General features: G+C 33.3%; 6 protein-coding genes across 7 annotated transcripts; 2 read left to right on the plus strand and 4 right to left on the minus strand.

Annotated features, from left to right (window-relative positions):
* The first annotated feature begins 719 nt into the window (after positions 1-719).
* On the plus strand, positions 720-9,993 carry LOC123922687. Its single transcript, XM_045975387.1, has 15 exons — positions 720-1,803; positions 2,307-2,420; positions 2,516-2,700; positions 2,819-3,029; positions 3,108-3,345; positions 3,417-3,567; positions 3,712-4,014; positions 6,126-6,195; positions 6,291-7,394; positions 7,696-7,809; positions 7,901-8,085; positions 8,586-8,796; positions 8,899-9,136; positions 9,210-9,360; positions 9,504-9,993. The coding sequence occupies exons 1-15, from the start codon at positions 720-722 to the stop codon at positions 9,813-9,815; spliced, it is 4,671 nt and encodes a 1,556-aa protein (XP_045831343.1). The 3' UTR covers positions 9,816-9,993.
* Positions 9,994-12,026: 2,033 nt separating this feature from the next.
* Positions 12,027-13,649, plus strand: LOC123919627 (nod factor hydrolase protein 1-like). Its single transcript, XM_045971591.1, has 2 exons — positions 12,027-13,247; positions 13,328-13,649. Exons 1-2 carry the CDS (start codon positions 12,131-12,133, stop codon positions 13,351-13,353), a joined length of 1,143 nt encoding a protein of 380 aa, XP_045827547.1. The 5' UTR covers positions 12,027-12,130; the 3' UTR covers positions 13,354-13,649.
* A 134-nt stretch (positions 13,650-13,783) lies between these two features.
* Positions 13,784-14,659, minus strand: LOC123919628 (putative cysteine-rich receptor-like protein kinase 20). The gene is made up of 2 exons (XM_045971592.1): positions 14,487-14,659; positions 13,784-14,350 (listed from the first exon to the last, which is right to left on the minus strand). The coding sequence occupies exons 1-2, from the start codon at positions 14,502-14,504 to the stop codon at positions 14,036-14,038; spliced, it is 333 nt and encodes a 110-aa protein (XP_045827548.1). The 5' UTR covers positions 14,505-14,659; the 3' UTR covers positions 13,784-14,035.
* Positions 14,660-14,701: 42 nt separating this feature from the next.
* LOC123922688 (G-type lectin S-receptor-like serine/threonine-protein kinase B120) lies at positions 14,702-17,036 on the minus strand. Its single transcript, XM_045975388.1, has 5 exons — positions 16,505-17,036; positions 16,043-16,185; positions 15,754-15,957; positions 15,027-15,237; positions 14,702-14,948 (listed from the first exon to the last, which is right to left on the minus strand). The coding sequence occupies exons 1-5, from the start codon at positions 17,007-17,009 to the stop codon at positions 14,710-14,712; spliced, it is 1,302 nt and encodes a 433-aa protein (XP_045831344.1). The 5' UTR covers positions 17,010-17,036; the 3' UTR covers positions 14,702-14,709.
* Positions 17,037-17,771: 735 nt separating this feature from the next.
* LOC123919626 (cysteine-rich receptor-like protein kinase 19) lies at positions 17,772-21,561 on the minus strand. Of its 2 annotated transcripts, none has more exons than XM_045971590.1 (7): positions 20,371-21,561; positions 19,956-20,069; positions 19,680-19,858; positions 18,969-19,179; positions 18,629-18,866; positions 18,405-18,555; positions 17,772-18,261 (listed from the first exon to the last, which is right to left on the minus strand). In XM_045971590.1, exons 1-7 carry the CDS (start codon positions 21,452-21,454, stop codon positions 17,950-17,952), a joined length of 2,289 nt encoding a protein of 762 aa, XP_045827546.1. In that variant the 5' UTR covers positions 21,455-21,561; the 3' UTR covers positions 17,772-17,949. The 2 variants fall into 2 exon arrangements, with proteins under 2 accessions (XP_045827546.1, XP_045827545.1); XM_045971589.1 differs by having other exon boundaries at positions 19,680-19,864.
* Positions 21,562-22,254: 693 nt separating this feature from the next.
* Positions 22,255-27,053, minus strand: LOC123919629 (DCN1-like protein 4). Its single transcript, XM_045971593.1, has 9 exons — positions 26,790-27,053; positions 26,482-26,572; positions 26,305-26,379; positions 25,993-26,029; positions 25,121-25,204; positions 24,942-25,002; positions 24,702-24,808; positions 24,200-24,265; positions 22,255-22,750 (listed from the first exon to the last, which is right to left on the minus strand). Exons 1-9 carry the CDS (start codon positions 26,863-26,865, stop codon positions 22,649-22,651), a joined length of 699 nt encoding a protein of 232 aa, XP_045827549.1. The 5' UTR covers positions 26,866-27,053; the 3' UTR covers positions 22,255-22,648.
* Between the last annotated feature and the right edge of the window lie 836 nt (positions 27,054-27,889).

Here is a 27,889-nt window from a genome sequence, read left to right on the forward strand (position 1 = left end):
ATTGCAAATTATTGCAGAAATCGATATTCAAACTCTAATACTACTATTTATTCACCTTTAAAAAAATAGTCACTAGACTGCTTGAAAGATAAAAAACTACTTACAAAAGTGACCCATGTTATAATAATTTTCCTTATAAGGAAATGGTCATCTCTTATTTAACGTGTTTAACATTTTGCGACATGTTCTCAATCATACTACTATTACTAATTACTAGTTTAACTTTTATGGAAGACTCTAGTCTAGGAACAAAAGTCTGAATCCTACTACCCTAGTACGTCTTAGTATTAAAAATCAAAAATGTAAATAAACTAATAATGTGAACCTTCTTAGTAGTTACAGTTTGCAGCCATCATCTATATACAAAGCGACTGACATTTTCTTTGGTCTTTTTAAAGAAATAGTAGTAAATGATTTAGATGAACATTTACATTTATAGCAATAATCAACATCAAGTGTTAAGCATAAAACAGCAGGGCAGCCATGATAGAGAGGGAAATATATGTTATGTTAATAAAATCGAAATATGTTGCTGATATTAATTTATCAATACTGTATAAGTGACTTATCACCAAATTAATTTTAAAACCATAAACTTTTTCTGACAACCAAGTGTTGTTTGGTGTTTGAAACACGTATACAAATACATTTGTCTCACATTCACAAGTTTAAGAGTCTTGAGACAATAGAACACTCATCCTTAATCAGTACTACAAACAATGTTGTTTCCCAAACATTTTGCTATCTTCTTTCTCTTCCTCTCTCTCATTGCTGCTGCAGACACCACTTCTTGGATCAGAGCTGGTTATTACTATTCTGGCAGTGAAATTTCATCTTCAGACATAAAATCAACACTCTTCACACACCTCTTATGTGCTTTTGCTTTTATAAACTCCACAAATTACAACATCTTCATAAACTCTTCTGAGCAACACAAATTCTCCACTTTCACCAACACAGTAAAGCTTCAAAATCCATCTGTTACAACTCTTCTATCAATCTACAATGGAAGAGAAAACTCTTCACTTTTTGACTCAATGCTAAACCAATCTTCTTATAGAAAATCTTTCATTGATTCTTCCATTAATACAGCAAGAAAATATGAATTTCAAGGCATAGACCTTTGTGGTGTCTTACCAAAACAAGGTAAAGAACTTGCAAATTTGGCAACCCTTTTAAAGGAATTGCGAATCGCGATAACTTATGATGCAAGAAAGACTAAAAAGCCAGAGTTAGTTTTAGTGATGGCAGGTTATTATATCAAAGCTTCAGATTCTGTTAGTTACCCTTTTGAATCAATGCAGAAGAATTTAGATTGGGTTCATTTTGTTGCATATGATTATTATCTTCCTAGAAGGGACAGTGTCACAGGTTTTCATGCTGCTTTGTATGGTTTATCTGGTTGGGATAATACTGATTCTGGTATCAAAGAGTGGAGAAAAAGAGGGTTTTCTTCTAACAAACTTGTAATCGGTTTACCTTATCATGGATTTGCATGGACACCTGTGAAACAAGGTGAAGGTGGTGTTGGAAAATCAGCTTCTGGACCTGCTATTACATTGGATGGTTCAATGGCTTATAAATTGATTAAAAGTTATATTAGAAGCTTTGGTGATGGAGTGGTTTCACGTTATAATGATACTTTTGTGGTGAATTACTTCACAGTTGCATCCACTACTTGGGTTAATTTTGATGATGTGGAAGTTATTAAAGAAAAAGTTTCTTATGCAAAGAAAAATGGATTACTTGGTTATAATGTTTTCCAAGTTGGGAATGATGACAATTGGGTCCTTTCAAAGGCAGGTGAATTTTCTCTACCCTCTTTGGAATTTGTTGATTGTTTTCAATTGAAAATATTTGACTTGAAATTATGACAGAGAACTTGTTTGGATTGAATTATCTGAGCTTGTCTATTGACATGTAGGAGAGCTTATGAAAACAGTTTATGACATGTCCATATGCTGACCGAGACAGCTTATGAAAACAGCTTACATGTTACATGAAAACAATTTGACTTTATTTTATATTTCGTTGTAAAAATAGCTTATACATAAGCTCATGTAAAATAAGTGCTTAATTAAGTTGTTTATCCAAACAAGGCCATAAGTGATTCTGATATGCTAAATATCCTTCTCTACCGTTGTTCCCTAGTCAAATTTTAGATGCTAATTTGAGCATTTTAAATTAAATCCCATGTTCTTGAAACACAGCCTAGAAATAGAGAATAATTGGTTGGTAAGGGAACATGATTATATCAGTATATTTGTGTTGTGATTCTAGATTAACATTTGCATCACTTTCTTCAGCTTATGAAGTAGATGAAGATCATCATAACAGAAAGTTGCTGATAATTGTTCTGCTTACTACTTTGACTACTGCACTTCTCTTAGGAATACTAGTATTTTGCTACTACCATCAAGGTAAGGATATAATTGAATAATAATGAATAAAGAGATTAATTTGTGTACAATTTTCCCTTTTTAATTTTTTTTTCCATCTCACACTGTAATGGCAGGAACAGTGAGCACTATTACAAGAATGATATACAAACTGAGGATATATTTATCAGCAGCTGAAGAAGATCTCAATGGAATTGGTTCTGATTTAATAGTATTTAGTTATCTCGCAATTAAAGTAGCAACAGATAACTTCTCAGAAGAAAATAAGTTAGGAGAGGGTGGATTTGGTGCTGTGTACAAGGTAACATTTGCAAATACATCTGTTGTTGAAATATTTATTGCTGATGTATTCTTTTATATGAATTTCTAGGTATTGTTGAGAGTGCTCTGATGACAATGTTATGATTTGATTTTGTCAGGGAAAATTACGGAAGGGACAGGAAATAGCGGTCAAAAGACTATCAGAAACCTCAAATCAAGGACTTGAAGAGTTCAAAAATGAGATCGCGCTTACAGCAAGACTACAACATGTGAATTTAGTTAGACTTTTGGGTTACTGCACAAAAAAGAATGAGAAGCTTCTCATCTATGAATATCTCCCAAATAAAAGCTTAGATCATTTTCTCCTAGGTCTGTTAACTTGCCCTAAGCTCAATTAAGCTTAGATCATTTTTAGTGACTAATGATTCACAATTGAACTTAATGCAGATCCAAGCAAATCAATTCTTCTAGATTGGAAGAAGCGTGTGAATATCATCGAAGGGATTACTCAAGGCCTTCTTTATCTCCAAGAGTACTCAAATTTCATTATAATCCACCGAGATCTTAAAGCTAGTAATGTTTTATTAGACCATGAGATGAATCCTAAGATATCAGATTTTGGTATGGCTAGACTTTTCGGAAGATATGAACTTGAAGCAAACACAAGCAGGATCGTGGGAACATAGTAAGTAAATCATAATCAATAGTGTTAAGGTTGTTTCTTCTGTCTCTAATCATTTGTATCGACTTTTGTAGTGGATATGTACCCCCTGAGTATGTCAGAAAAGGCATATACTCGCCCAAGTATGATGTTTATAGTTTTGGAGTCCTTCTCTTACAAATCATAAGTGGAAAGAGAACTTCACGTTATTATGGCCCACATGAAAATATGAACCTTTTGGAATACGTAAGTTATCTATCTGTTTTAAGAAAAGTCTAATGTTTCTAATGACACGTGATAGATTTCATACTTCTATTTTCAGGTTTTTTTTTTAACCACATTCACGCAATCTTATACTTAATCTTTACAAGTTGCTATTTCATTTTTCAGGCATATGTGTTGTGGATGGAAGGAAGAGGTGCGGAGTTTTTCGACCCTTCATTAGATGATACAACATCACCTTGCAAAATAATGCGATGTATGCAGGTAGCTCTTTTGTGTGTTCAAGAGAAGTCAGCGGACAGACCTTCCATGTTAGAAGTTGATTCACTGCTCAAGAATGAAGGTGCAGATGTTGGTATACCTAATGTGCCCGCTTTTTCGATGAAAAAACAGGAAAATGATAAGGGAGATACTACTTCTAACTCTGAGTTCAAATTTTCTTCAATCAATGATGTAACAATATCTCAGATGGTACCAAGATAATTGTGTGGAACGTGACATTCTAGTGCTTGTAAGAATTTTTAGAAATTGGAAACTGAATTTCTTTCTACATTGAGCTGAAAAAATTCAGTCTTGAGTTTAGACTAGCTGTGTATTTCACTATTTTGGACTTCAAATAAGATATTCTAACCAAAAACCAAATTTTTAGCACAATAACTGTTAATAACAACTTGCTAATTGATTTTTACAATTGAAAATTCCTCCCAATTAAAGAATGAAAATTCCTCCCAATTAAAGTAGAATATACTATTTTGGAAGTAGTGACACTCATTTTAAAATTCAATGTAATAATAATTTTATAAAATTATATTCATTAATTTTTTTTTTGCAGAATTATTAACTGTTAAATATTATTCGTTTTTAAGATATAATAATTGAGTTTTTTTTACTAAGATATAATAATTGAGTTAAAAATAATGTACTACCTCCGTTCATAATTATAGTAATTTATAAGACCCTTTTGAAAAATTTCTTGTCCATAAAATTCCCTTTAAATTTTCAATCACATTGATTATTATTTTACCAAACATAAATCTCTAATTATTCTACCCCTTTTCTGCACCCTACAATAAATATCTTGATAAAACATAAATAAATTATCTAAAGGATAAAATTATAAAAACAATATCCACTATAAATAAATTTAGGTAAAATTACATTTTTACTCCTTTAACTTTACTTCAGGTAACAATTTAGTCTTTTGGCTGTGTTTGATCGGCTAAAAAATAGGGGACTGGATAATTTTTGTTGTACCCTGTTTGATTTGAAACTGGTTATGAGACTTGACAAATTAGATAGCAAGGGACTATACAAAAGTAAGATTTTTTTGTCTCTCACTGAAGCACATGACAACTTTTTGTCCATGGTACGTACAACTATAAAAAAATGCGAAAATATTCATTTATCTTATTCTGTATTATCTTATTCTGTCATGTACTGTTCTGTCCAGTCATTGTTGTTTTACGAATCAAACACACTCTTAATCTTCTTTTTTTTAATAACATTTTAGTCTTTTTTTCATGGTTGGATACGAATTTCAAGCTTCAAATTTATTATTTTCTTTCTTTGTTCGCTTTCAATCATAAACATATCATATGTCGTAAAATAATATCATAGATTTGCCTCTAGGACACAAGTTAACATGACTCTATTTTTAAAAACAAATATAAATTATTGATTTAAGAATAAATTAAATAAATACAATAAGGAAAGCGTCATCTCGTATTTACGTGACTTTAATTAAGTGGGAAGATATATACCCGTGACGTGAGTACTTTCAATTAGTTTCAACGAGTCCTTCAAATATGGAGAAGAAATAGTCCTACAAAATTAGGATGGAGAATTGATCAAAAATAATTTGAGATGGAGACATCTTAACTTTTTTCTTACTCAATGAAATGTTATTTGAAAATTATGTAGTATTTCCTAAAAAAGGAAACGGGTGCAAATTTTTCTCATTGGGATCATGTTTTTTGAAAATTAAAACATTAACAACGTATTTGATGATGTATGCTTATTTCTTCTGATGATGTATAACAACTTATTTAAAAAATTTGTAGTTCTCTGATATTAATTAGACGGTTTAAATTTAAGGTTGAAATTTTATATTAAACAAAATTAGAAAGATATTCTTAAAATTTGAACCGTTTGATTAAATCTAATGAATTTGATAAGTTGACCGCATTTGATTTGAATGTATGTAGGGTGTGTTTGGTAACACAAATAAGTTAGTTTATTGCTTATTGTAGTAGCTTATAAGCTTATTTCATAAAATTAGAGGTATTTGATAACAAGTTTTTTATACTAGCTTATAGGTTTTTTTCAAATGTTATTTCAAATAGCGTTTGAGTTATAGCTTATAGGTTTTTTATCTTTTATTTCAATTTTAACCTTAATATTTTAATTTTTTTATATTTTTAATAAAAAAATTATCCACTCACAGAAATAACTGCTCACTCACATAAAATAACTTTTTACTTTTACGTCATTTTATGATTACAAAAGCTAAATTCACCAAACACTATAATTTCAGTTTACTAGCTTTTTAGCTATCAACTAAAAACCAACTTATCAGCTATCAGCTAACTTTTCAGCTATCAGCTATCAGCTATCTTATAGCTTATGCCCTCTTATTTTTACCAAAACAGAGCGGTAGGCAATAGAGAAATGTCTTGGGACAGACTTTAAGCATCTTACATATTTTCAACACGTATACATTCCTTAAACTAGAATTCATCCTTAAACAGACAATACAATGTTTTCAAAACATTTTGCTACTATCTTCTTCCTTGTCTTCCTATCTCTAACATCTCACTCTTTTGCAGGAGACACCACTTCCTGGATCAAAGCAGGTTATCACTATTCCGGCAATGAAAATTCAGCTTCAACAATAAAATCAACACTTTTCACACACCTCTTATGTGCTTTTGCTTTTATAAACTCCACAAATTACAACCTCTTCATAAACTCTTCTGAGGAACAAAAATTCTCCACCTTCACCAACACAGTAAAACTCCAAAATCCGTCTGTTACTACTCTTCTATCGATCTACGCAGGAACAGAAAACTCTACAGTTTTCAACTCAATCATAAACAATTCTTCTCACAGGAAAACTTTCATTGATTCTTCCATCAATACAGCAAGAAAATATGAATTTCAAGGCATAGATCTTTGTGGAGTCTTACCAATGCAGGGTAAAGAACTTGCAAATTTGGCAACCCTTTTGAAGGAATTGCGAATCGCGATAACTTATGATGCAAGAAAGACTAAAAACCCAGAGTTAGTATTGGTGATGGCAGGTTATTATATCAAAGCTTCAGATTCCGTTAGTTACCCTTTTGAATCAATGCAGAAGAATTTGGATTGGGTTCATTTTATTGCATATGATTATGATCTTCCTAAAGTGGAGAATATTACGGGTTTTCATGCTGCTTTGTATGGTTTATCTGGTTGGGATAATACTGATTCAGGTATCAAAGAGTGGAGAAAAAGAGGGTTTTCTTCTAACAAACTTGTTATTGGTTTGCCTTATCATGGATATGCATGGACCCTTGCGAAACGAGGTGAAGGTGGTGTTGGAAAACCAGCTTCTGATCCTGCTGTTACAATGGATGGTGCAATGGGTTATAAGTTGATAAAAAGTTATATTAGAAGCTTTGGTGATGGAGTAGTTGCATGTTATAATGATACTTTTGTGGTGAATCATTTCACAGTTGCATCCACTGAGTGGATTAATTTTGATGATGTGGAAGCTATTAAAGAAAAAGTTTCTTATGCAAAGAAAAATGGATTACTTGGTTACAATGTTTTCCAAGTTGGGAATGATGACAATTGGGTCCTTTCCGAGGCAGGTAAAGTTTTCTCTGCCCTCTTTGGAATTCCTTGATTGTTTTTCATTTGAAATTATTACACGCGGTCTGTTTGAATTGATTTAGTTGAGCTTATTTACTGACACAAACTTTTGAGACTGTTTCAGAGAGCTTGTAAAACCAACTTATGAGATATGTGCATAAGTTGTTTTAAGCTTACTTCCATAAACTCATTAGGCTAACTTATGAAAACAATTTGGCTTTATTTTAACTTTTGTTACTAAAGTGTCTTATACATAATTGTGTTGTGATTCTAGATTAACATTTGCATCACTTTTTTCAGCTCACGAAGTATATGAAGATCATCATAACAGAAGGTTGCTTATAGTTGTTCTGCTTACTACTTTGACTACTGCACTTCTCTTAGGAATACTAGTATTTTTCTACTACCACCAAGGTAAGGATATAATTAACTTTCACCTTAGAGTGATAAAATTGAATAATAATTAACTTTTAGTTTTTTTTTTCATCTCACACTGTTTTGGCAGGAACAGTGAGCACTATTACAAGAATGATATACAAACTGAGGATATATTTATCAGCAGCTGAAGAAGATCTCAATGGAAGTGGTTCTGATTTAATAGTATTTAGTTATCTCGCAATTAAAGTAGCAACAGATAACTTCTCAGAAGAAAATAAGTTAGGAGAGGGTGGATTTGGTGCTGTGTACAAGGTAACATTTCAAAATTCATCTGCTTGTGAAATGTTCCGTGCAAATAGAAACTTTGAAATGTAAATTGAAGATTAGAAAAATTTGCAATTACAGTGGCAAGGATAGTAATGATGTAATCTTTTATATAATTTTATAGGCATTAAATTGTTGAGATATATTAATCTCTGCATAGACAAAACTCTATTAGCTACTAGGATCGCTCCCACTTTGCCCAAATCTTGGTGGAGGTATCTCCCACTTTGCAAAATGGTTTTGTAGGGTCGAGCTCAGACAGTTTGCTCTCAATACTATAGTATCTAAGTTTATCAACCCACTTTCTGACCACTCGGATCACGTTCCAGATGCACAAACTTTCACGGAGGTATCCCTCACTTTACAAACCGGTTTTGTAGGGTTGAACTTAGACCGTTTGCTCTCAATAATATTATAGAACCCGAATTCTCTAATGACAGTATTATGCTTAATTCTCTGATGACAGTATTATGATTTGATTTCCTCAGGGAAAATTACGGAAAGGACAGGAAATAGCTGTCAAAAGACTGTCAGAAACCTCAAATCAAGGACTTGAAGAGTTCAAAAATGAGATCGCGCTTACAGCAAGACTACAACATGTGAATTTAGTTAGACTTTTGGGTTACTGCACAAAAAAGAATGAGAAGCTTCTCATCTATGAATATCTCCCAAATAAAAGCTTAGATCATTTTCTCCTAGGTCTGTTACTAATAATTTTTCGCTGCTAAGCTCAGTTAATTTTCAAAGTAGCAATAATTCCAATTGCTTTGTTCAGCTAACATTTTTAGTGACTAATTGCAGATCCAAGCAAATCAATTCTTCTAGATTGGAAGAAGCGTGTGAATATCATCGAAGGGATTACTCAAGGCCTTCTTTATCTCCAAGAGTACTCAAATTTCATTATAATCCACCGCGATCTTAAAGCTAGTAATGTTTTATTAGACCATGAGATGAATCCTAAGATATCAGATTTTGGTATGGCTAGACTCTTCGGAAGATATGAACTTGAAGCAAACACAAGCAGGATCGTGGGAACATAGTAAGTAAATCATAATCAATAATGTGTTATGGCTGTTTCTTCGGTCTCTAATCATCTGTATCGACTTCTGTAGTGGGTACGTCCCCCCTGAGTATGTCAGAAAAGGCATATACTCACCCAAGTACGACGTTTATAGTTTTGGAGTCCTTCTCTTGCAAATCATAAGTGGAAAGAGAACTTCACGATATTACGGCCTACATGAAAATATGAATCTTTTAGAATACGTAAGTTATCAATCTGTTTTAAGAAAAGTCTAATGTTTCTAATGACACGAGATATATTTCATACTTCTATTTTCCATCATTTCTTTAATCACATTCGTTCAATCTTATACGTGATCTTTACAAGTTGCTATTTCATTTTTCAGGCATATGTGCTGTGGATGGAAGGAAGAGGTGTGGAGTTTTTTGGCCCTTCATTGGATGATTCAATATCACATTGTAAAATCATGAGATGCATGCAGGTAGCTCTTTTGTGCGTTCAAGAAAACTCAGTAGATAGACCTTCCATGTTAGAAATTGATTCACTGCTCAAGAATGAAAGTGCAGATGTTGGTTCACCCAAAGTACCCGCGTTTTCGATGAAAAAACATGACAATGATAAGGGAGATACAACTAACTCCGAGTTCGAATTTCGTTCAATCAATGATGTTACAATTTCTCAGATGGTACCAAGATAATAATGGTGTGGAGCAGGACATTCTAATGTTTAGTGTGATATCTGGTTTAGGCTTTTTGGAGCAAGAAAATTTTGAGAAACTTAAGTAAATTTTACATTGAGCTTGAAATGTATGTATCTTAAGAAAAGTCTTTTGCTTAATAAAAGGAGCTTTATTCAATATGCATAAGTAAAATAGTCTTGCACCATGCCCAATCTGAGTCAATAGTTGTAAATGAATAACAACTTGCTAGTAACTTGGTTTTGTAGAGAAAGGCTATAGCTCCAACAACCTACAAACAACATACTAAAACACGAGAAATCTTACCAAACATACAAAATTCAAATTATGTAGGATTCAAATCAAGTTCCTAAATCACGTCAGCATCTTTGTGACGGTCCAGGCTGTCGGTAAGACTGTCGTATCTCCTTGCTTTGTGCTGGTGCAGGCCGTCACAAAGTTTACCAGCAGTCATTTTCGTGACGGAATAGGGCCGCCAGTAAGTTTGTCACTTTATGCATTTATTGGCCTTTTTGGACTTTGTGAGGGCCAAAGGCCGCCGCTAAATGGTTGTTTTCTAGAATTATGATTTTTATAAAATAAATAATTTAAAATGTAGCCTTAACTACTCTATAGACATAAGTTTTTTTTAACGTTTATGATCGATCATTGGACATTACTTTTTCAATTTAATTTTCTAACAAATGATTGAGTGTGCTCTCTACAAGTCTTCTTAGAACACCGATAGAGTTTACTCACTATGATTGTTTTTTTTTTTTTTGGTAGAGTAGAGGACATTATAAGTGAATTTATACTTATAAAAAAGTACTCATTATTATGTCATTCCAAATCTTAGCCTAGGCATTTGTGAACTTAGATGCCGACTGACGGACTGAGATCTCATGTATGTATGGCTTGAAACACTAACTTCATGGTCAGAGTTCAGAGTTCAGAGATGAGTAATGGAAAACAATGAGAAAAATAATAGAGGTGTAGTAGTTGTGAGGTATCAAAATATCAGAATTGTTTAAAATGATTTAATGGATCCACTAGCTAGAGGTACATGCATGTATCGGTATCAAGTATGTGCAATTAGTAAACTTGTTTTGTGTACGACTTGCAATGTTTAAAAGGCTAATTTTAAATTAATTGGTTTGGTTCCACCTTCTTGAATGTAAGGAGGGACGGCCTAAAGTAACATAACTAATTTATAAGGCTAAGAGGCAAACTAAAGTAACAATTTATAATATTTAATAAGGCAAAACAAGTGGTAGTATATTTTATCCCTAAGGTTCAAGTCAAGCTCAAAATTCCTCACATAGCGATTGTTCACATTTCACACACAGCCGAACAAAGATACTTATATATTAATGATCTTCAACCAATAATATATTATCTCAAGCGAGACTTGAATCCCTTAAATAAGTGGTTGCACTTCTGCCTATGGGAAGAAAAAAAAAATGTACTATGTTGTTTTCTCAAACAAAAACCATTTGTTCGATCCCTTGCAACTGCGATCGAGAAGGGACTGAAACTACTTAATGCTAGACCTAACCCCGAACAAGATTAATCCAAAAGGCTATGGACATGGACGACTTGTGCTCACACAGTCTTATTGACATCCTCACAACATTCACTCTTCAACTAGTTTGGTGGCCACGTAAAATAAAAGAGAGAGATAGAATAAACAAATAACTAATTAGATTAGACGATATTCCAAACTCAAGGCCACTTAGTGAGTTTAGCTGTGAATAATAGAAAATGATTGTCAACCATTTCCTTGGAGTCTCCCATGCAAGTGCAACGCGTAAACTTTGAGTTGAGATTTGATTTGAACCAAAAAATCAAACCAATAAAGGTAATAATGTTGGAATATGTAGTTGTGTTGTAGGAATTTGTTTGAAATCTCACATTGCTTAACTTCTCGAGACGTGAAGTGTATAAATATGTGAGGGTAATCTCACCCTTTAAACTAGTTTTTGGGATGAGATCCAAATATATTTAATATGGTATGAGAGCCGAGTTTTTTTGACAAAAATGTGTGCATTTGACCTAGGATCATGCTAGGCGTGAGGGTGACTGCAACACTCACCCTTTGAGCTAGCTTTTGGGATGAGATCCAAACAAGTATTAACAAATAATATGCCAGCTTTTCACTATTTTCATAACACAAAAGACACCCTTTACCTTATAACCATATAGATACAGTTTCAAAGCTAAACTACCCAAAATCCATAGTTGCTTTGCTACTATATATACATTCCTTATAGCTAGCTACCTCACCCTTAAGCAACAAAAAAAAAATCAAATAACCAAAACATATTATAGATTTTGTAATGACAAACCTCAACCTCAAACACTTACTCACATTAGCATTAATTCTCTTAACCATAGCCACCAAAGGCACCACATGCACATCATCAACCACACGTGTGAAAGGCATATACTGGTTAGAAAACCCAATTTTCCCTCCATCATCAATAGACACAAAACTCTTCACACACATTTTCTATGCTTTCGTAATACCAAACAACCTCACATACAAACTAGAAGAACCAAACGGTTCAACTACTATAGCCAAATCACTCACTATTTTCACCAACACTTTCAAAACCAAAAACCCACCAATCAAAACCCTCCTTTCAATTGGAGGTGCAGGTAGCAATTCCACATTATTCTCTTTCATTGCTTCAAACCCCACCGCACGCGCCACCTTCATCAACTCCACAATCGAAGTCGCTCGAACGTTTGGATTCGATGGAATCGATTTCGATTGGGAGTTTCCTCAAACCACAAACGAAATGAACAATCTCGGTGAATTGTTCTTCCAATGGCGAAATGCAATTTCCGCCGAATCTGTAACCACCAGTCGGCCACCGCTTCTTCTCACCGCCGCCGTTTACTTCGCCGCGGAATTTTTCCTCTCCGGTGAACCGCGTGCGTATCCAGTTCAATCCATTAACGAGAATTTGGATTGGGTTAATGTTATGAGTTACGATCTTCACGGGTCGTTTAATAATAAAACCGGAGCTCCAGCTGGAATGTTTGACCCGAAAACTAACATTAGTGTTGTAAGTGGGTTATTTTCATGGATTCGGAGAGGGGCTATGCCCGAAAAATTGGTTATGGGTATGCCACTTTACGCGAAGACGTGGACGCTTCAAGATCCGAATTTGCATGGAATCGGTGACCCGAGTGTTGGGTCGGGTCCTGGGATGGATGGTGCAATGGCGTATTTTCAAGTGTTGGATTTTAATAAACAACCCGGTGCTAAAGTGGTGCATGATGTTAATACGGGTTCGGTTTATTCGTATAATGGGAATACTTGGATCGGGTATGATGACCCATTTACGGTTTCTATTAAGACTGGGTTTGCTCAAGCTATTAATCTTCGTGGATATTTCTTTTGGGTTGCGGGTTTGGATACTAGTGATTGGAAAATTTCAAGTCAAGGTAAATTAATTAAAATACATTTTTAGCATAATTAATTAACCATTTAGATATTTGACAATATTTTTGTTAACATAATGCAGCTTCGAAAGTCTGGAAGCTTATGTGATTTAAATATCGACCACTTATATTCAAATGTGTGAATGTCGGGAACTTCCTGACTACAGGGAAGTCGAATCGATTACTGACTTGGTTACTTTGTCAATCTTTTATTATGTATGTAGGGGAAGTTTGGATTTATATTGAATGTCAACAATTAAATAAATGAATAGACAATGCACAAGTAGATGGCTTAGTAAAAAAAAATACATGGCATTAAGAAATTACATGAATGGGAAATTTTTCAACTTTTCTGTGGATAATTCTTCCATTTTACTCAATTAATAAGTTATGGTTATTGTTTATGATTTGTTGTGTGTTGTACGTGTTTTCTTTATAAAATGTTGTATTTTTTGTATCTGTTTGTTTGTTCATCAAATTTTCAACAAGTTTTTATGGAACTAATGTAAGTTTCTTTATGTTTAGTACAAAGGACAACTAATCGTCAGTTTTCTTTATTGTGAAGGTAGTCCACCGTAGCATCAATCGAATTTTTAATTGTAAAAATCAATTAGCAAATTGTTATTAACAAATTTGGCCAAAATAGTGAAATACACACCTAGTCTAAACTGTAACAAACTCAAGACTGAATTTCTGCTCAATGTAGAAGAAATTCAGTTTCCAATTTCTCAAAATTTCCTCTGTTAGATCTAAAAGTTTTTACAAGCACTAGAATGTCATGTTCAACACAATTATCTTGGTACCATCTGAGAAATTGTAACATCATTGATCGAAGAAAATTTGAACCCAGAGTTAGAAGTAGTATCTCCCTTATAATCTTCCTGTTTTTTCATCGAAAAAGCGGGCACATTAGGTATACCAACATCTGCACCTTCATTCTTGAGCAGTGAATCAACTTCTAACATGGAAGGTCTATCTGCTGAGTTCTCTTGAACACACAAAAGAGCTACTTGCATGCATCTCGTTATTTTACAAGGTGATGTTGTATCATCAAATGAAGGGTCGAAAAACTCCGCACCTCTTCCTTCCATCCACAGCTCATATGCCTGAAAAATGAAAAAGCAACTTGTAAAGATTACGTGTAAGATTGCACGAAATGGTTAAAAAGGACAATAGAAGTATGAAATTTATCACGTGTCATTAGAAACATTAGACTTTTCTTAAAACAGATATATAACTTACGTATTCCAAAAGGTTCATATTTTCATGTGGGCTGTAATAACGTGAAGTTCTCTTTCCACTTATGATTTGTAAGAGAAGGACTCCAAAACTATAAATGTCGTACTTGGGTGAGTATATACCTTTTCTGACATACTCAGGGGGTACGTACCCGCTACAGAAGTCGATACAAATGATTAGAGACCTACGAAACAACCATAACACAATATTAATTATGATTTACTTACTATGTTCCCACGATTCTGCTTGTGTTAGCTTCAAGTTCATATTTCCCGAAAATTTTAGCCATACCAAAATCTGATATCTTAGGATTCATCTCATGGTCTAATAAAACATTACTAGCTTTAAGATCGCGGTGGATTATAATGAAATTTGAGTACTCTTGGAGATAAAGAAGGCCTTGAGTCATCCCTTCGATGATATTCACACGCTTCTTCCAATCTAGAAGAATTGATTTGCTTGGATCTGCATTAAGTTCAATTGTGAATCATTAGTCACTAAAAATGATCTAAGCTTAATTGAGCTTAGGGCAAGTTAACAGACCTAGGAGAAAATGATCTAAGCTTTTGTTTGGGAGATATTCATAGATGAGAAGCTTCTCATTCTTTTTTGTGCAGTAACCCAAAAGTCTAACTAAATTCACATGTTGTAGTCTTGCTGTAAGCGCGATCTCATTTTTGAACTCATCGAGTCCTTGATTTGAGGTTTCTGATAGTCTTTTGACAGTTATTTCCTGTCCCTTCCTTAATTTTCCCTGAAAAAAATCAAATCATAACATTTTCATTAGAGAATTATACTCCAATGCACTCTCAATATATGGCATGGATGTAACAGAACAACTTAGTATATTAGATATTTATGATCCATAAATATTTACAGCGTATGTTTGGGAAAACTGTGTACCAATAAACACACAAGAACGCAATGATTGGTCAAGGAGTTCGACCAATTGTTCGTTCTTACATTTCCAACTACTGAGTGACTGCTATACTTTTCTATTAGGCAATGAATTAGGGTTATAGAGTACAAAGCTTTGTTTAAATACTATGCTCCACTCATTACACTTTCACCTCCACTCACCACGCTCAAGCGTCAGCTGGCTTTTCAGTGAATATGAGTCATACTCAACAATGCCTAGAAATTCATATAAAAGAATGCATCGTTGCTATCCTTGCCGCTGTAATTGCAAACTTTGCTAATATTTAATTTACATTTCGCAGTTTCTATTTGCAAGAAATATTTCAACAACAGATGTATTTGCAAATGTTACCTTGTACACTGCACCAAATCCCCCCTCTCCTAGCTTATTTTCTTCTGAGAAGTTATCTGTTGCTACTTTAATTGCGAGATAACTAAATACTATTAAATCAGAACAATTTTCATCAAGATCTTCTTCAGCTGCTGATAAATATATCCTCAGTTTGTATATCATTCTGGTAATAGTGGTCACTGTTCCAGCCAAAACAGTGTGAGGCTGTGAGATAAATTAAAACTTCAAAAGGGAAAATTGTACACAAGTCAATTTCTTTATTCATTAGCATTAAATTAAATTTCATAACTCTAAGGTGAAAGTTTATTATACTCTTACCTTGGTGGTAGTAGCAAAATACTATTACTCCTAAGAGAAATGCAGTAGTCAGAGTAGTAACCAGAACAATTATCAGCAACCTTTTGTTATCATGATCTTCATATACTTCATGAGCTGAAGAAAATGATGCAAATGTTAATCTATAGATTCAAAACACAAATATACTGATATAATGATGTTCCCTCTCCAACCAATTGTTATCTTATAAGCTATAAGTGGTTTTCATAAGCTAGCTTGATGAGTTTACGGAAGTAAGCTTAAAACAACTTACTTATGCACATATCGTAAGTTGTTTTCATAAGCTCTCCCAAACAATCTCAAAATTGCTTGTATCAGTAGATATGTTCAACTAAATCAATTCAAACAGACCTTGTGTAATAATTTCAATTGAAAATACAATCAAGGAATTCCAAAGAGCGCAGAGAAAATTTACCTGCCTTGGAAAGGACCCAATTGTAATCATTCCCAACTTGGAAAACATTGTAACCAAGTAATCCATTTTTCTTTGCATAAGAAACTTTTTCTTTAATAGCTTCCACATCATCAAAATTAATCCAATAAGTGGAAGTAGCTGTGAAATAATTCACCACAAAAGTATCATTATAACATGAAACTACTCCATCACCAAAGCTTCTAATATAAATTTTTATAAACTTATAACCCATTGCACCCTCAACTGTAACAGCAGGACCAGATGCTAGTTTTCCAGCACCACCTTCACCTCGTTTCGCAAGTGTCCATGCATATCCATGATAAGGCAAACCAATAACAAGTTTGTTAGAAGAAAACCCTCTTTTTCTCCACTCTTTGATACCTGAATCAGTATTATCCCAACCAGATAAACCATACAAAGCAGCATGAAAACCCGTAATATTCTCCACTTTAGGAAGATCATAATCATATGCAATAAAATGAACCCAATCCAAATTCTTCTGCATTGATTCAAAAGGGTAACTAACGGAATCTGAAGCTTTGATATAATAACCTGCCATCACCAATACTAACTCTGGGTTTTTAGTCTTTCTTGCATCATAAGTTATCGCGATTCGCAATTCCTTCAAAAGGGTTGCCAAATTTGCAAGTTCTTTACCCTGCATTGGTAAGACTCCACAAAGATCTATGCCTTGAAATTCATATTTTCTTGCTGTATTGATGGAAGAATCAATGAAAGTTTTCCTGTGAGAAGAATTGTTTATGATTGAGTTGAAAACTGTAGAGTTTTCTGTTCCTGCGTAGATCGATAGAAGAGTAGTAACAGACGGATTTTGGAGTTTTACTGTGTTGGTGAAGGTGGAGAATTTTTGTTCCTCAGAAGAGTTTATGAAGAGGTTGTAATTTGTGGAGTTTATAAAAGCAAAAGCACATAAGAGGCCAATAAATGCATAAAGTGACAAACTTACTGGCGGCCCTATCCCGTCACGAAAATGACTGCTGGTAAACTTTGTGACGGCCTGCACCAGCACAAAGCAAGGAGATACGACAGTCTTACCGACAGCCTGGACCGTCACAAAGATGCTGACGTGATTTAGGAACTTGATTTGAATCCTACATAATTTGAATTTTGTATGTTTGGTAAGATTTCTCGTGTTTTAGTATGTTGTTTGTAGGTTGTTGGAGCTATAGCCTTTCTCTACAAAACCAAGTTACTAGCAAGTTGTTATTCATTTACAACTATTGACTCAGATTGGGCATGGTGCAAGACTATTTTACTTATGCATATTGAATAAAGCTCCTTTTATTAAGCAAAAGACTTTTCTTAAGATACATACATTTCAAGCTCAATGTAAAATTTACTTAAGTTTCTCAAAATTTTCTTGCTCCAAAAAGCCTAAACCAGATATCACACTAAACATTAGAATGTCCTGCTCCACACCATTATTATCTTGGTACCATCTGAGAAATTGTAACATCATTGATTGAACGAAATTCGAACTCGGAGTTAGTTGTATCTCCCTTATCATTGTCATGTTTTTTCATCGAAAACGCGGGTACTTTGGGTGAACCAACATCTGCACTTTCATTCTTGAGCAGTGAATCAATTTCTAACATGGAAGGTCTATCTACTGAGTTTTCTTGAACGCACAAAAGAGCTACCTGCATGCATCTCATGATTTTACAATGTGATATTGAATCATCCAATGAAGGGCCAAAAAACTCCACACCTCTTCCTTCCATCCACAGCACATATGCCTGAAAAATGAAATAGCAACTTGTAAAGATCACGTATAAGATTGAACGAATGTGATTAAAGAAATGATGGAAAATAGAAGTATGAAATATATCTCGTGTCATTAGAAACATTAGACTTTTCTTAAAACAGATTGATAACTTACGTATTCTAAAAGATTCATATTTTCATGTAGGCCGTAATATCGTGAAGTTCTCTTTCCACTTATGATTTGCAAGAGAAGGACTCCAAAACTATAAACGTCGTACTTGGGTGAGTATATGCCTTTTCTGACATACTCAGGGGGGACGTACCCACTACAGAAGTCGATACAGATGATTAGAGACCGAAGAAACAGCCATAACACATTATTGATTATGATTTACTTACTATGTTCCCACGATCCTGCTTGTGTTTGCTTCAAGTTCATATCTTCCGAAGAGTCTAGCCATACCAAAATCTGATATCTTAGGATTCATCTCATGGTCTAATAAAACATTACTAGCTTTAAGATCGCGGTGGATTATAATGAAATTTGAGTACTCTTGGAGATAAAGAAGGCCTTGAGTAATCCCTTCGATGATATTCACACGCTTCTTCCAATCTAGAAGAATTGATTTGCTTGGATCTGCAATTAGTCACTAAAAATGTTAGCTGAACAAAGCAATTGGAATTATTGCTACTTTGAAAATTAACTGAGCTTAGCAGCGAAAAATTATTAGTAACAGACCTAGGAGAAAATGATCTAAGCTTTTATTTGGGAGATATTCATAGATGAGAAGCTTCTCATTCTTTTTTGTGCAGTAACCCAAAAGTCTAACTAAATTCACATGTTGTAGTCTTGCTGTAAGCGCGATCTCATTTTTGAACTCTTCAAGTCCTTGATTTGAGGTTTCTGACAGTCTTTTGACAGCTATTTCCTGTCCTTTCCGTAATTTTCCCTGAGGAAATCAAATCATAATACTGTCATCAGAGAATTAAGCATAATACTGTCATTAGAGAATTCGGGTTCTATAATATTATTGAGAGCAAACGGTCTAAGTTCAACCCTACAAAACCGGTTTGTAAAGTGAGGGATACCTCCGTGAAAGTTTGTGCATCTGGAACGTGATCCGAGTGGTCAGAAAGTGGGTTGATAAACTTAGATACTATAGTATTGAGAGCAAACTGTCTGAGCTCGACCCTACAAAACCATTTTGCAAAGTGGGAGATACCTCCACCAAGATTTGGGCAAAGTGGGAGCGATCCTAGTAGCTAATAGAGTTTTGTCTATGCAGAGATTAATATATCTCAACAATTTAATGCCTATAAAATTATATAAAAGATTACATCATTACTATCCTTGCCACTGTAATTGCAAATTTTTCTAATCTTCAATTTACATTTCAAAGTTTCTATTTGCACGGAACATTTCACAAGCAGATGAATTTTGAAATGTTACCTTGTACACAGCACCAAATCCACCCTCTCCTAACTTATTTTCTTCTGAGAAGTTATCTGTTGCTACTTTAATTGCGAGATAACTAAATACTATTAAATCAGAACCACTTCCATTGAGATCTTCTTCAGCTGCTGATAAATATATCCTCAGTTTGTATATCATTCTTGTAATAGTGCTCACTGTTCCTGCCAAAACAGTGTGAGATGAAAAAAAAAACTAAAAGTTAATTATTATTCAATTTTATCACTCTAAGGTGAAAGTTAATTATATCCTTACCTTGGTGGTAGTAGAAAAATACTAGTATTCCTAAGAGAAGTGCAGTAGTCAAAGTAGTAAGCAGAACAACTATAAGCAACCTTCTGTTATGATGATCTTCATATACTTCGTGAGCTGAAAAAAGTGATGCAAATGTTAATCTAGAATCACAACACAATTATGTATAAGACACTTTAGTAACAAAAGTTAAAATAAAGCCAAATTGTTTTCATAAGTTAGCCTAATGAGTTTATGGAAGTAAGCTTAAAACAACTTATGCACATATCTCATAAGTTGGTTTTACAAGCTCTCTGAAACAGTCTCAAAAGTTTGTGTCAGTAAATAAGCTCAACTAAATCAATTCAAACAGACCGCGTGTAATAATTTCAAATGAAAAACAATCAAGGAATTCCAAAGAGGGCAGAGAAAACTTTACCTGCCTCGGAAAGGACCCAATTGTCATCATTCCCAACTTGGAAAACATTGTAACCAAGTAATCCATTTTTCTTTGCATAAGAAACTTTTTCTTTAATAGCTTCCACATCATCAAAATTAATCCACTCAGTGGATGCAACTGTGAAATGATTCACCACAAAAGTATCATTATAACATGCAACTACTCCATCACCAAAGCTTCTAATATAACTTTTTATCAACTTATAACCCATTGCACCATCCATTGTAACAGCAGGATCAGAAGCTGGTTTTCCAACACCACCTTCACCTCGTTTCGCAAGGGTCCATGCATATCCATGATAAGGCAAACCAATAACAAGTTTGTTAGAAGAAAACCCTCTTTTTCTCCACTCTTTGATACCAGAATCAGTATTATCCCAACCAGATAAACCATACAAAGCTGCATGAAAACCTGTGACACTGTCCCTTGTAGGAAGATAATAATCATATGCAACAAAATGAACCCAATCTAAATTCTTTTGCATTGATTCAAAAGGGTAATTAAAGGAATCTGAAGCTTTGATATAATAACCTGCCATCACTAAAACTAACTCTGGCTTTTTAGTCTTTCTTGCATCATAAGTTACCGCGATTCGCAATTCCTTCAAAAGGGTTGCCAAATTTTCAAGTTCTTTACCTTGTTTTGGTAAGACACCACAAAGGTCTATGCCTTGAAATTCATATTTTCTTGCTGTATTAATGGAAGAATCAATGAAAGATTTTCTATAAGAAGATTGGTTTAGCATTGAGTCAAAAAGTGAAGAGTTTTCTCTTCCATTGTAGATTGATAGAAGAGTTGTAACAGATGGATTTTGAAGCTTTACTGTGTTGGTGAAAGTGGAGAATTTGTGTTGCTCAGAAGAGTTTATGAAGATGTTGTAATTTGTGGAGTTTATAAAAGCAAAAGCACATAAGAGGTGTGTGAAAAGTATTGATTTTATTGTTGAAGCTGAATTTTCATTGCCGGAATAGTGATAACCTGCTTTGATCCAGGAAGTGGTGTCTGCTGCAGCAATGAGAGAGAGGAAGAGAAAGAAGATAGCAAAATGTTTGGGAAACAACATTGTAGTACTGTTTAAGGAGATACATTTATAGTTTATTATATCACTTTTTATTTACAAAACTGAAACAATTTATTAATGGGGAAAGCTAATATGTGCTTTTATGACACTTGTTTAATGTATAATTATTATTTAAAGCATCTTTATTTATTAGGGCACTATTTGTTGTTGTCCGCTATTGTTGAGGATAATTTGCATCCGTTTTCCTTTATGAGGAAATACTACATAATTTCCGTTGTTAGTTTATATGTGATCACCATTGCATTGAGTAAGAAAAAAGTTAAGATGTCTCCATCTCAATTTAGTAGGACTATTTCTTCTCCAAATTTGAACGACTCGTTGAAACTTGAAAGTACTATATAACTATATATGTTCCCACTAAATTAAAGTCGCGTAAATAAGAGATGACCATTTCCTTATTATTTGTTTAATTTATTCTTAAATCAATATTATGTACATTACTTTTAAGTTTTAACACACAAAAAACCTATCAATCATCGTTTTGGGACTTACACTACATTTTAATTCACACAATAGTTTCAAGTCTTTCAAGTTGTGTTTAGTTCTTTCCAACTTCCAACCAATTTATCACATAAGTTTCAATAGTGGTGTTCAATATAATAATTGAGTTGAGATATGGTCGCATCTTGAGTGTTGGTGTATGTGTTGTTTTGTAGTTGTGTTGGTGGAGGGAGAAGTAGCTTTCAACTTAATGGCACTTTTAACTAGAAGGCTTGAACAGAAATAGCAGTAAAATATAATAAATGACTCATAGTTAAAGATGCAGGTTTGAAAAAGTTTGATTACAGAAAGGGTTTATCTTTTTTAAGGTGATTGCAGAAATGGTTAACATACAGAACAAAAGATGTAAAAAAATGGCACTAGGAAACAAAATTGCCTAAACAATATCTCCAGCCTGTAAAACTCAAAAAATCAAGATATCTTTGACAGTTGACACTATATTTTAGGCGTCGAAACAAAATTGCATAAAAACAAGTAAAACTCAAGAATCGACATAGCTTTGACAGTTGACACTATATTGAGGTGTTGTTACATATGATTAATCATAATATTTGCAGAAAACTCCAAACAGATTGCTCAGAACAGCCATATACAATTGTTAATCCGCTTCAAAATGTATTCTGGTTCAGAGTTTGAGTAAAGTCGAACTGGAACTTCAGGGAGGTGAGGTGATAACTATATTTTCTTTTCATTTTCTTTCAACCATTCAACAAAATTGTCAATGATCACTGGCCAGGCTTGACTGGAATCATAGCTTTCAAGGTCAGTAAAGCTTACCTGGCAGCAGCAAAATGTTAACATTTTTCCCGAGTGCGACTTATTGAAATGAAGAGGACACTAAATTCATCAAAATGCACAACTTATGCAAAACATATAATAATACACAATATGACATTGTACCAAAAAAATAAACAATTTGACATGTTTGACAACAGCAAAGACCATATATTCAGATAAGAGTGCACAAGACTTAGCAATAGCAACAACTCCAAAGTTTTATTCCACTAAGTGAAGTCGGCAACATAGATCAAATGACACTATAATGCTCTCTATCATAAATCATTATTCTAAATTTATTCTAGCTTGAATCTTTAATGCTCAATCAAGTTTGATTGACTTACTAACAAGCAAGCTCAACCTTAAATTAGATCATTATATAATCAAGTTTGTTTGACTCATTAATAAGCAAGCTCAACCTTAACTTAGATAGTTAGATCATTATATAAATGAACCAAGTATAGGCTTTATAAGATTGACATTAAAAGTTCATGAATAGATCACATGAGTGAGTGTGTTTGTGTCAATAAAATAACAAAAAAATGTTAAAATTGGATAACGAAATGAGTGTAAAAAAATAAAATAATGAAAGGGTATTAATAATAACAGTAATAACAAATCATATATTTCTGTTGCTAAATAAATTTCAATTCTACTAAGGAATTGTATTTATACCTAACTTAATGTTCAAATATTCTCTTTTACATACTTTCTCTTTCTAGTTTTACATGTTCAAATCCGACTCGTAAGGGGAGGATAGTCTAGACTTTATAAGCTCTAAAGAGTCAATGTATCCAGCCGATGTGCAACTTGGGTTTTTTTCGAAAACCCCTCGTGTCCAGCAATATTGTGTTTGGTGCGTGAATAATACAACAGCCCATTAAGTATTAACAAATCTAGGATATACTTTGATATTATCATAGGTTTTGGGCCTACCTACTTGTAAGGCAATGATTATTTATGTTTTATAAGCTCTGAAGAGTCCTTATCTCCAGCTTATATGGGACTTGCGTTTTTCATAATAGAGGAAAAATACCAGGTAAACTCACTCAATTGAAGAAAAAAAGTACAGGGTAAAATCACTAAATGCACAAATCACAAGACTGTTGCAAAAGCTGACCGCACATAACAGGCTGATGTCTTGGGCAAGATGAATTTCTTATGATGCATATTACATTGACCGGCATAGAATATAATCCTTGTCATCATCAAAGCAAATAACAAAAAGAAAGGAAATGTCGACAAACATTCTTCCTAGAAAGAATTTTCCTCCAGAAGTTAGACTATCAATTTTACAATAAGGTCCTCATTGTTTGATAAAAATTCGTTATTAACTCAGACTCCAATGGACCTCATAATCAGATAGTAAATTCAACCAGAAGTGAAAAATATACAAAATATAAAATATTCCAAGCAAGAGTAAGATAAAAAAAAAAATGATAGTATCACCTCTTTAAAAAACCGATAAAAATTTCTCCAGTGATCCATGTTTAGCGCTCTGTAGTCATTCTGGATCTGCCAAGAAAAAACAACTATTAGAAAATAATTTTATGAATATGGTATAACATCCTTCTGATGAAAAATTTCCACCCAAAAAACACAACTTTAGAGTGCATAATACACCGGGTAATCGAGAAAAATCTCTTCCATCACTTGAGTTCATATTAGATGCCTTCCAAAGAAAGCTATTACAAGGATGTAACCAACTTTGTATCATGAACCACACAATAAATAAACTATATGCATATGAATGGCCACAAAAAGTATGGAATAATAACCAATACAAGAAAATAATATATTGATATACTTCACAATCTAACATGTTCGTTCCAGATATCAATGAATGCCACTGTCCCAAATTACATACAAGTTAAAAGATCAAACACAGAGCTGAGTAGCATAAAGTAACAATAGAGGATTCAACGAAAAAGAAATACAAACACCTGCTCACCTTTAGATACTCTATTAGTAAATTGACTTGAGAAGGGAATTCAGATCCCAGAACAAGATTAAACAGCACACATAAGGTCTCAATATCTATGCTCCTTTGCTTATCCTCTGAAAGTATTAATCCATGTTCAAACAGGTTCAAATGAGTGATGAACAAAAACATCAAAGCAACAATGTAATTATGTATCACAACAAAATCTGAAGTATAGTTGAAAATTAAACCCGCCAATACTAAGCTTACCTGTGAGGCAGTATTGAAATGCGTAGGAATAAAAATCCTCAAAGGACTCTGGAGCCGTCACCTACCCAAGACACATAAAGGAAATAAATTGCATCAAAACCTTCTTAGGGCTAATTTCAACAAGGACGCAATGAACTTAATTAAGTAATTTATAGCCTAAGAAAGGAAAGGAAAAAAACCTCTTTCTTCAGTCCATTTATTGCTTTTTTTAATTTTGGGAGTGTGTCTGCCCCTAAACATTTGAGACCTCTTCGCCATTCATCCTATTCAGAGAAAGAAAGAACTATGATCATAACATATCCAAAACCAAGTAATACTAAGAAGGAAATTCAAGTTGTCTAAACTGATGATGATGATGACATGAATGGTGTATCAACTATCAAGTATCAACAGTGCAAGTGGATTGTAGTTTGGATCATGGCATCAAACATTCTTGTGCTTTCACACAAGAACCAAAAGTTTCACTGTAAAACCATCAGCGATATTGTTAACTCTATTTGCTCTTCTTGACGTAAGAAAGCGTACTACAGATTTTAGGGCAGGGAAAAGATAGAGAGAAAGACAGCATATCAGCGTGTTAGGATTTTACACAATGTCAAGTTACCTATTTCACTTATATTCAAGCCAAAGGAATAATATAATAGATAAGTATAGTTCAACAATCAGATAGATAAACAACAAGGTTTATGCATGTGTGAATATATACATATACAATAAAACATACAAATATTAAGCAATGCATTCCATAACAAGCATGAAACACAACCACGTTTGTGCAGTGTTGTCAATTGGAGATCGCATAAAATAGCGATTTGTTCAAATTCCGCAATCCTACCAGGCTATAGCACCACAGTAGTCCCTATTCGTCAACACTTTGTACTAAATAGCATATCAGAAAACAATAACAGTTTGTTTAAATCTCACTACACTATAATGCCCCAATTTGTCAACACTGTGTTAGAGTAGGTTCCATGGAAAAGAAAATGCGGAGTAAATGATGCATGTATGCTTCACTAAAAAAAGATTGTGAAGCAATATTTTGTCTACCAACCTGAGTAAAATAACCCTGCTTTTCCGCTTGCATTTTCCTGATAAAGAAAGAAATAAATTATAAACATTAAAATATGAATGATGAACACTCCAGTACACATATTATGTGGATATATACCAGTACACAGGCTTAGGTGGATGATTGTGATTGATCCACAAATAGTACTTAATATAGAAAAATTAATAAATACTATTTGTAAATCAATCACAATCATTCACTTCAACAAATGTACCAGTACATATATGTCTACCGAAGAATTCACCTAAAGATAAATGGTAAAATATAATAAAAAAGGTATAGTGAGATATGTACCAAGCAAGTATTAAGATTCTAACATCAGTATGGTCCACCTTAACATCTTTACAAAGTGCTTCAATCCCATCTGGGCTGACATACCAAACAATCACAGTAATTTCTCAATTAAAAATCAAATGAAACAACATTAACATAATTTTACATATAGTAATAAATAAAAAATAAGAAACTTACTCAATGATTCCCAATTCTTTATTTGAGTATGAAGCAAACATATTATCTATTCGTTCAAATTGCTTTGAAGTTGTTCTCTTAGCCTTTGGTTCTGAATAATCATTGCGCGATAATATAAAAAAAAGTCAGATCAAGAAAGATCGAAATTAAATTCAACAAATAATAATAATAATAATAATAATAATAATAATAATAATAATAATCGCGTAATTAAAAATAATGAAATTGAATTAAGAAATGAGTGCAGTTATTCGTTATTATTGGTAATAAGAGAGAACCAATGAGAAAAGAGGAAAAGTGAGTAGTACCGGTGGTACGAATAGAAGAATCGACGTCAGAAGAAGTGAGTGGTGGGGCCGGTTTTCTTTTGGAACGAGGAGGCATCTTCGCGAACGAGAAAAAGAAAAGAAAAGAAAAAAACGATGAAACAATGAAGAATCGATGAAGGAGTGAAATGTTGAAACAGAGAGTTAGAAGAAACCCTATTTATTTATTTATTCACAGAGAGAGAGAGAATGGAATGAGGGAGGGAGGAAGGAGTATCGCGTTCGTGAATGAATGGGGATTAACTATTAAGGTTTAAGTGAGGTTTTATTTTGCTTTGGAAACGCTGCTACCCTTTTTTTTTTTTCAAATCATCATTAATTTTTTCTTTTACGGAATCAAATCTTTTATTGTTACAATAATTATTTACTATCAAAATTAAAATTGATTAAATATTTCAAAAATTAACAATTGTCTGTTAGTTTAGTGGTGATTGTCGCTGAATTTGGTAGGGAGAGCCGCAGTTCGATCCCCGCAACTGTGATCGGGAGGGGTCTAGAACCACTTGATGTCATAACTGACCCCAAATCATATTCAACTGGTGGTGAAAGTAAAAAAAGTATATATATTTCAAAAATTATTGTGTGTATTTTTTTTTTTTTAATTGTGCATATATATTTTTTTAATCACATGTGTGTTAGTGTATTGTTGCACATTATCTTCCTATTATACACTTATTTTAATTTATCAATAAATTTTTAATTTTTTTCACACAATTTCTCTTTCCAATAAATTTAATATATTATGTACCAAAAAAATTAAAAGAAAAAACTTTTGTTTTCCAAATATATATTAAATCTTATATGATTTAGAAAAAATATAATCTTAAATTATCATAATGACAAGTAATTTTAAACAAATTTTTTTCTAAAACAACAAGTAAAATGGAACGGAGGAAATAAATATTTTTTTTATTTATAAGTAAAATTTGGGATGAGAGACGTGTTCGGTTTAAAGTAAGGAATCTTGGTGTTTAAAAAATATTTTTAAAGATCTTGATAGGATTCAAACTAAAACTAAGAACCTCTAATTGTTAAACATAAATTAAAAAAAAAAATCATTAGATTTGATTTTAACTTTGGTT

This window comes from Trifolium pratense, linkage group LG4 (genome assembly GCF_020283565.1).
Source record: "Trifolium pratense cultivar HEN17-A07 linkage group LG4, ARS_RC_1.1, whole genome shotgun sequence".
In the NCBI taxonomy this organism is placed as follows: Eukaryota; Viridiplantae; Streptophyta; class Magnoliopsida; order Fabales; family Fabaceae; genus Trifolium; species Trifolium pratense.

Coding starts and splice junctions, on each gene's coding strand:
- LOC123922687 (XM_045975387.1), top strand. CDS start 720: ATGTTGTTTCCCAAACATTTTGCTATCTTCTTTCTCTTCCTCTCTCTC. Junction 1,804..2,306: donor TTGGGTCCTTTCAAAGGCAG/GTGAATTTTCTC, acceptor CACTTTCTTCAG/CTTATGAAGTAGATGAAGAT. Junction 2,701..2,818: donor GATTTGGTGCTGTGTACAAG/GTAACATTTGCA, acceptor TGATTTTGTCAG/GGAAAATTACGGAAGGGACA.
- LOC123919627 (XM_045971591.1), top strand. CDS start 12,131: ATGACAAACCTCAACCTCAAACACTTACTCACATTAGCATTAATTCTC. Junction 13,248..13,327: donor TTGGAAAATTTCAAGTCAAG/GTAAATTAATTA, acceptor AACATAATGCAG/CTTCGAAAGTCTGGAAGCTT.
- LOC123922688 (XM_045975388.1), bottom strand. CDS start 17,009: ATGCAGAAGAATTTGGATTGGGTTCATTTTATTGCATATGATTATGAT. Junction 15,958..16,042: donor TAATAAACTTTCACCTTAGA/GTTATGAAATTT, acceptor TTTATCTCACAG/CCTCACACTGTTTTGGCTGG. Junction 15,238..15,753: donor GATTTGGTGCAGTGTACAAG/GTAACATTTGCA, acceptor GATTTTTTTCAG/GGAAAATTAAGGAAGGGACA.
- LOC123919626 (XM_045971589.1), bottom strand. CDS start 21,454: ATGTTGTTTCCCAAACATTTTGCTATCTTCTTTCTCTTCCTCTCTCTC. Junction 19,865..19,955: donor ATTTTTCTACTACCACCAAG/GTAAGGATATAA, acceptor CTGTTTTGGCAG/GAACAGTGAGCACTATTACA. Junction 18,556..18,628: donor AGCAGGATCGTGGGAACATA/GTAAGTAAATCA, acceptor CGACTTCTGTAG/TGGGTACGTCCCCCCTGAGT.
- LOC123919629 (XM_045971593.1), bottom strand. CDS start 26,865: ATGCCTCCTCGTTCCAAAAGAAAACCGGCCCCACCACTCACTTCTTCT. Junction 26,030..26,304: donor AGAATCTTAATACTTGCTTG/GTACATATCTCA, acceptor TTTCTTTATCAG/GAAAATGCAAGCGGAAAAGC. Junction 25,003..25,120: donor TAAATGGACTGAAGAAAGAG/GTTTTTTTCCTT, acceptor TGTCTTGGGTAG/GTGACGGCTCCAGAGTCCTT.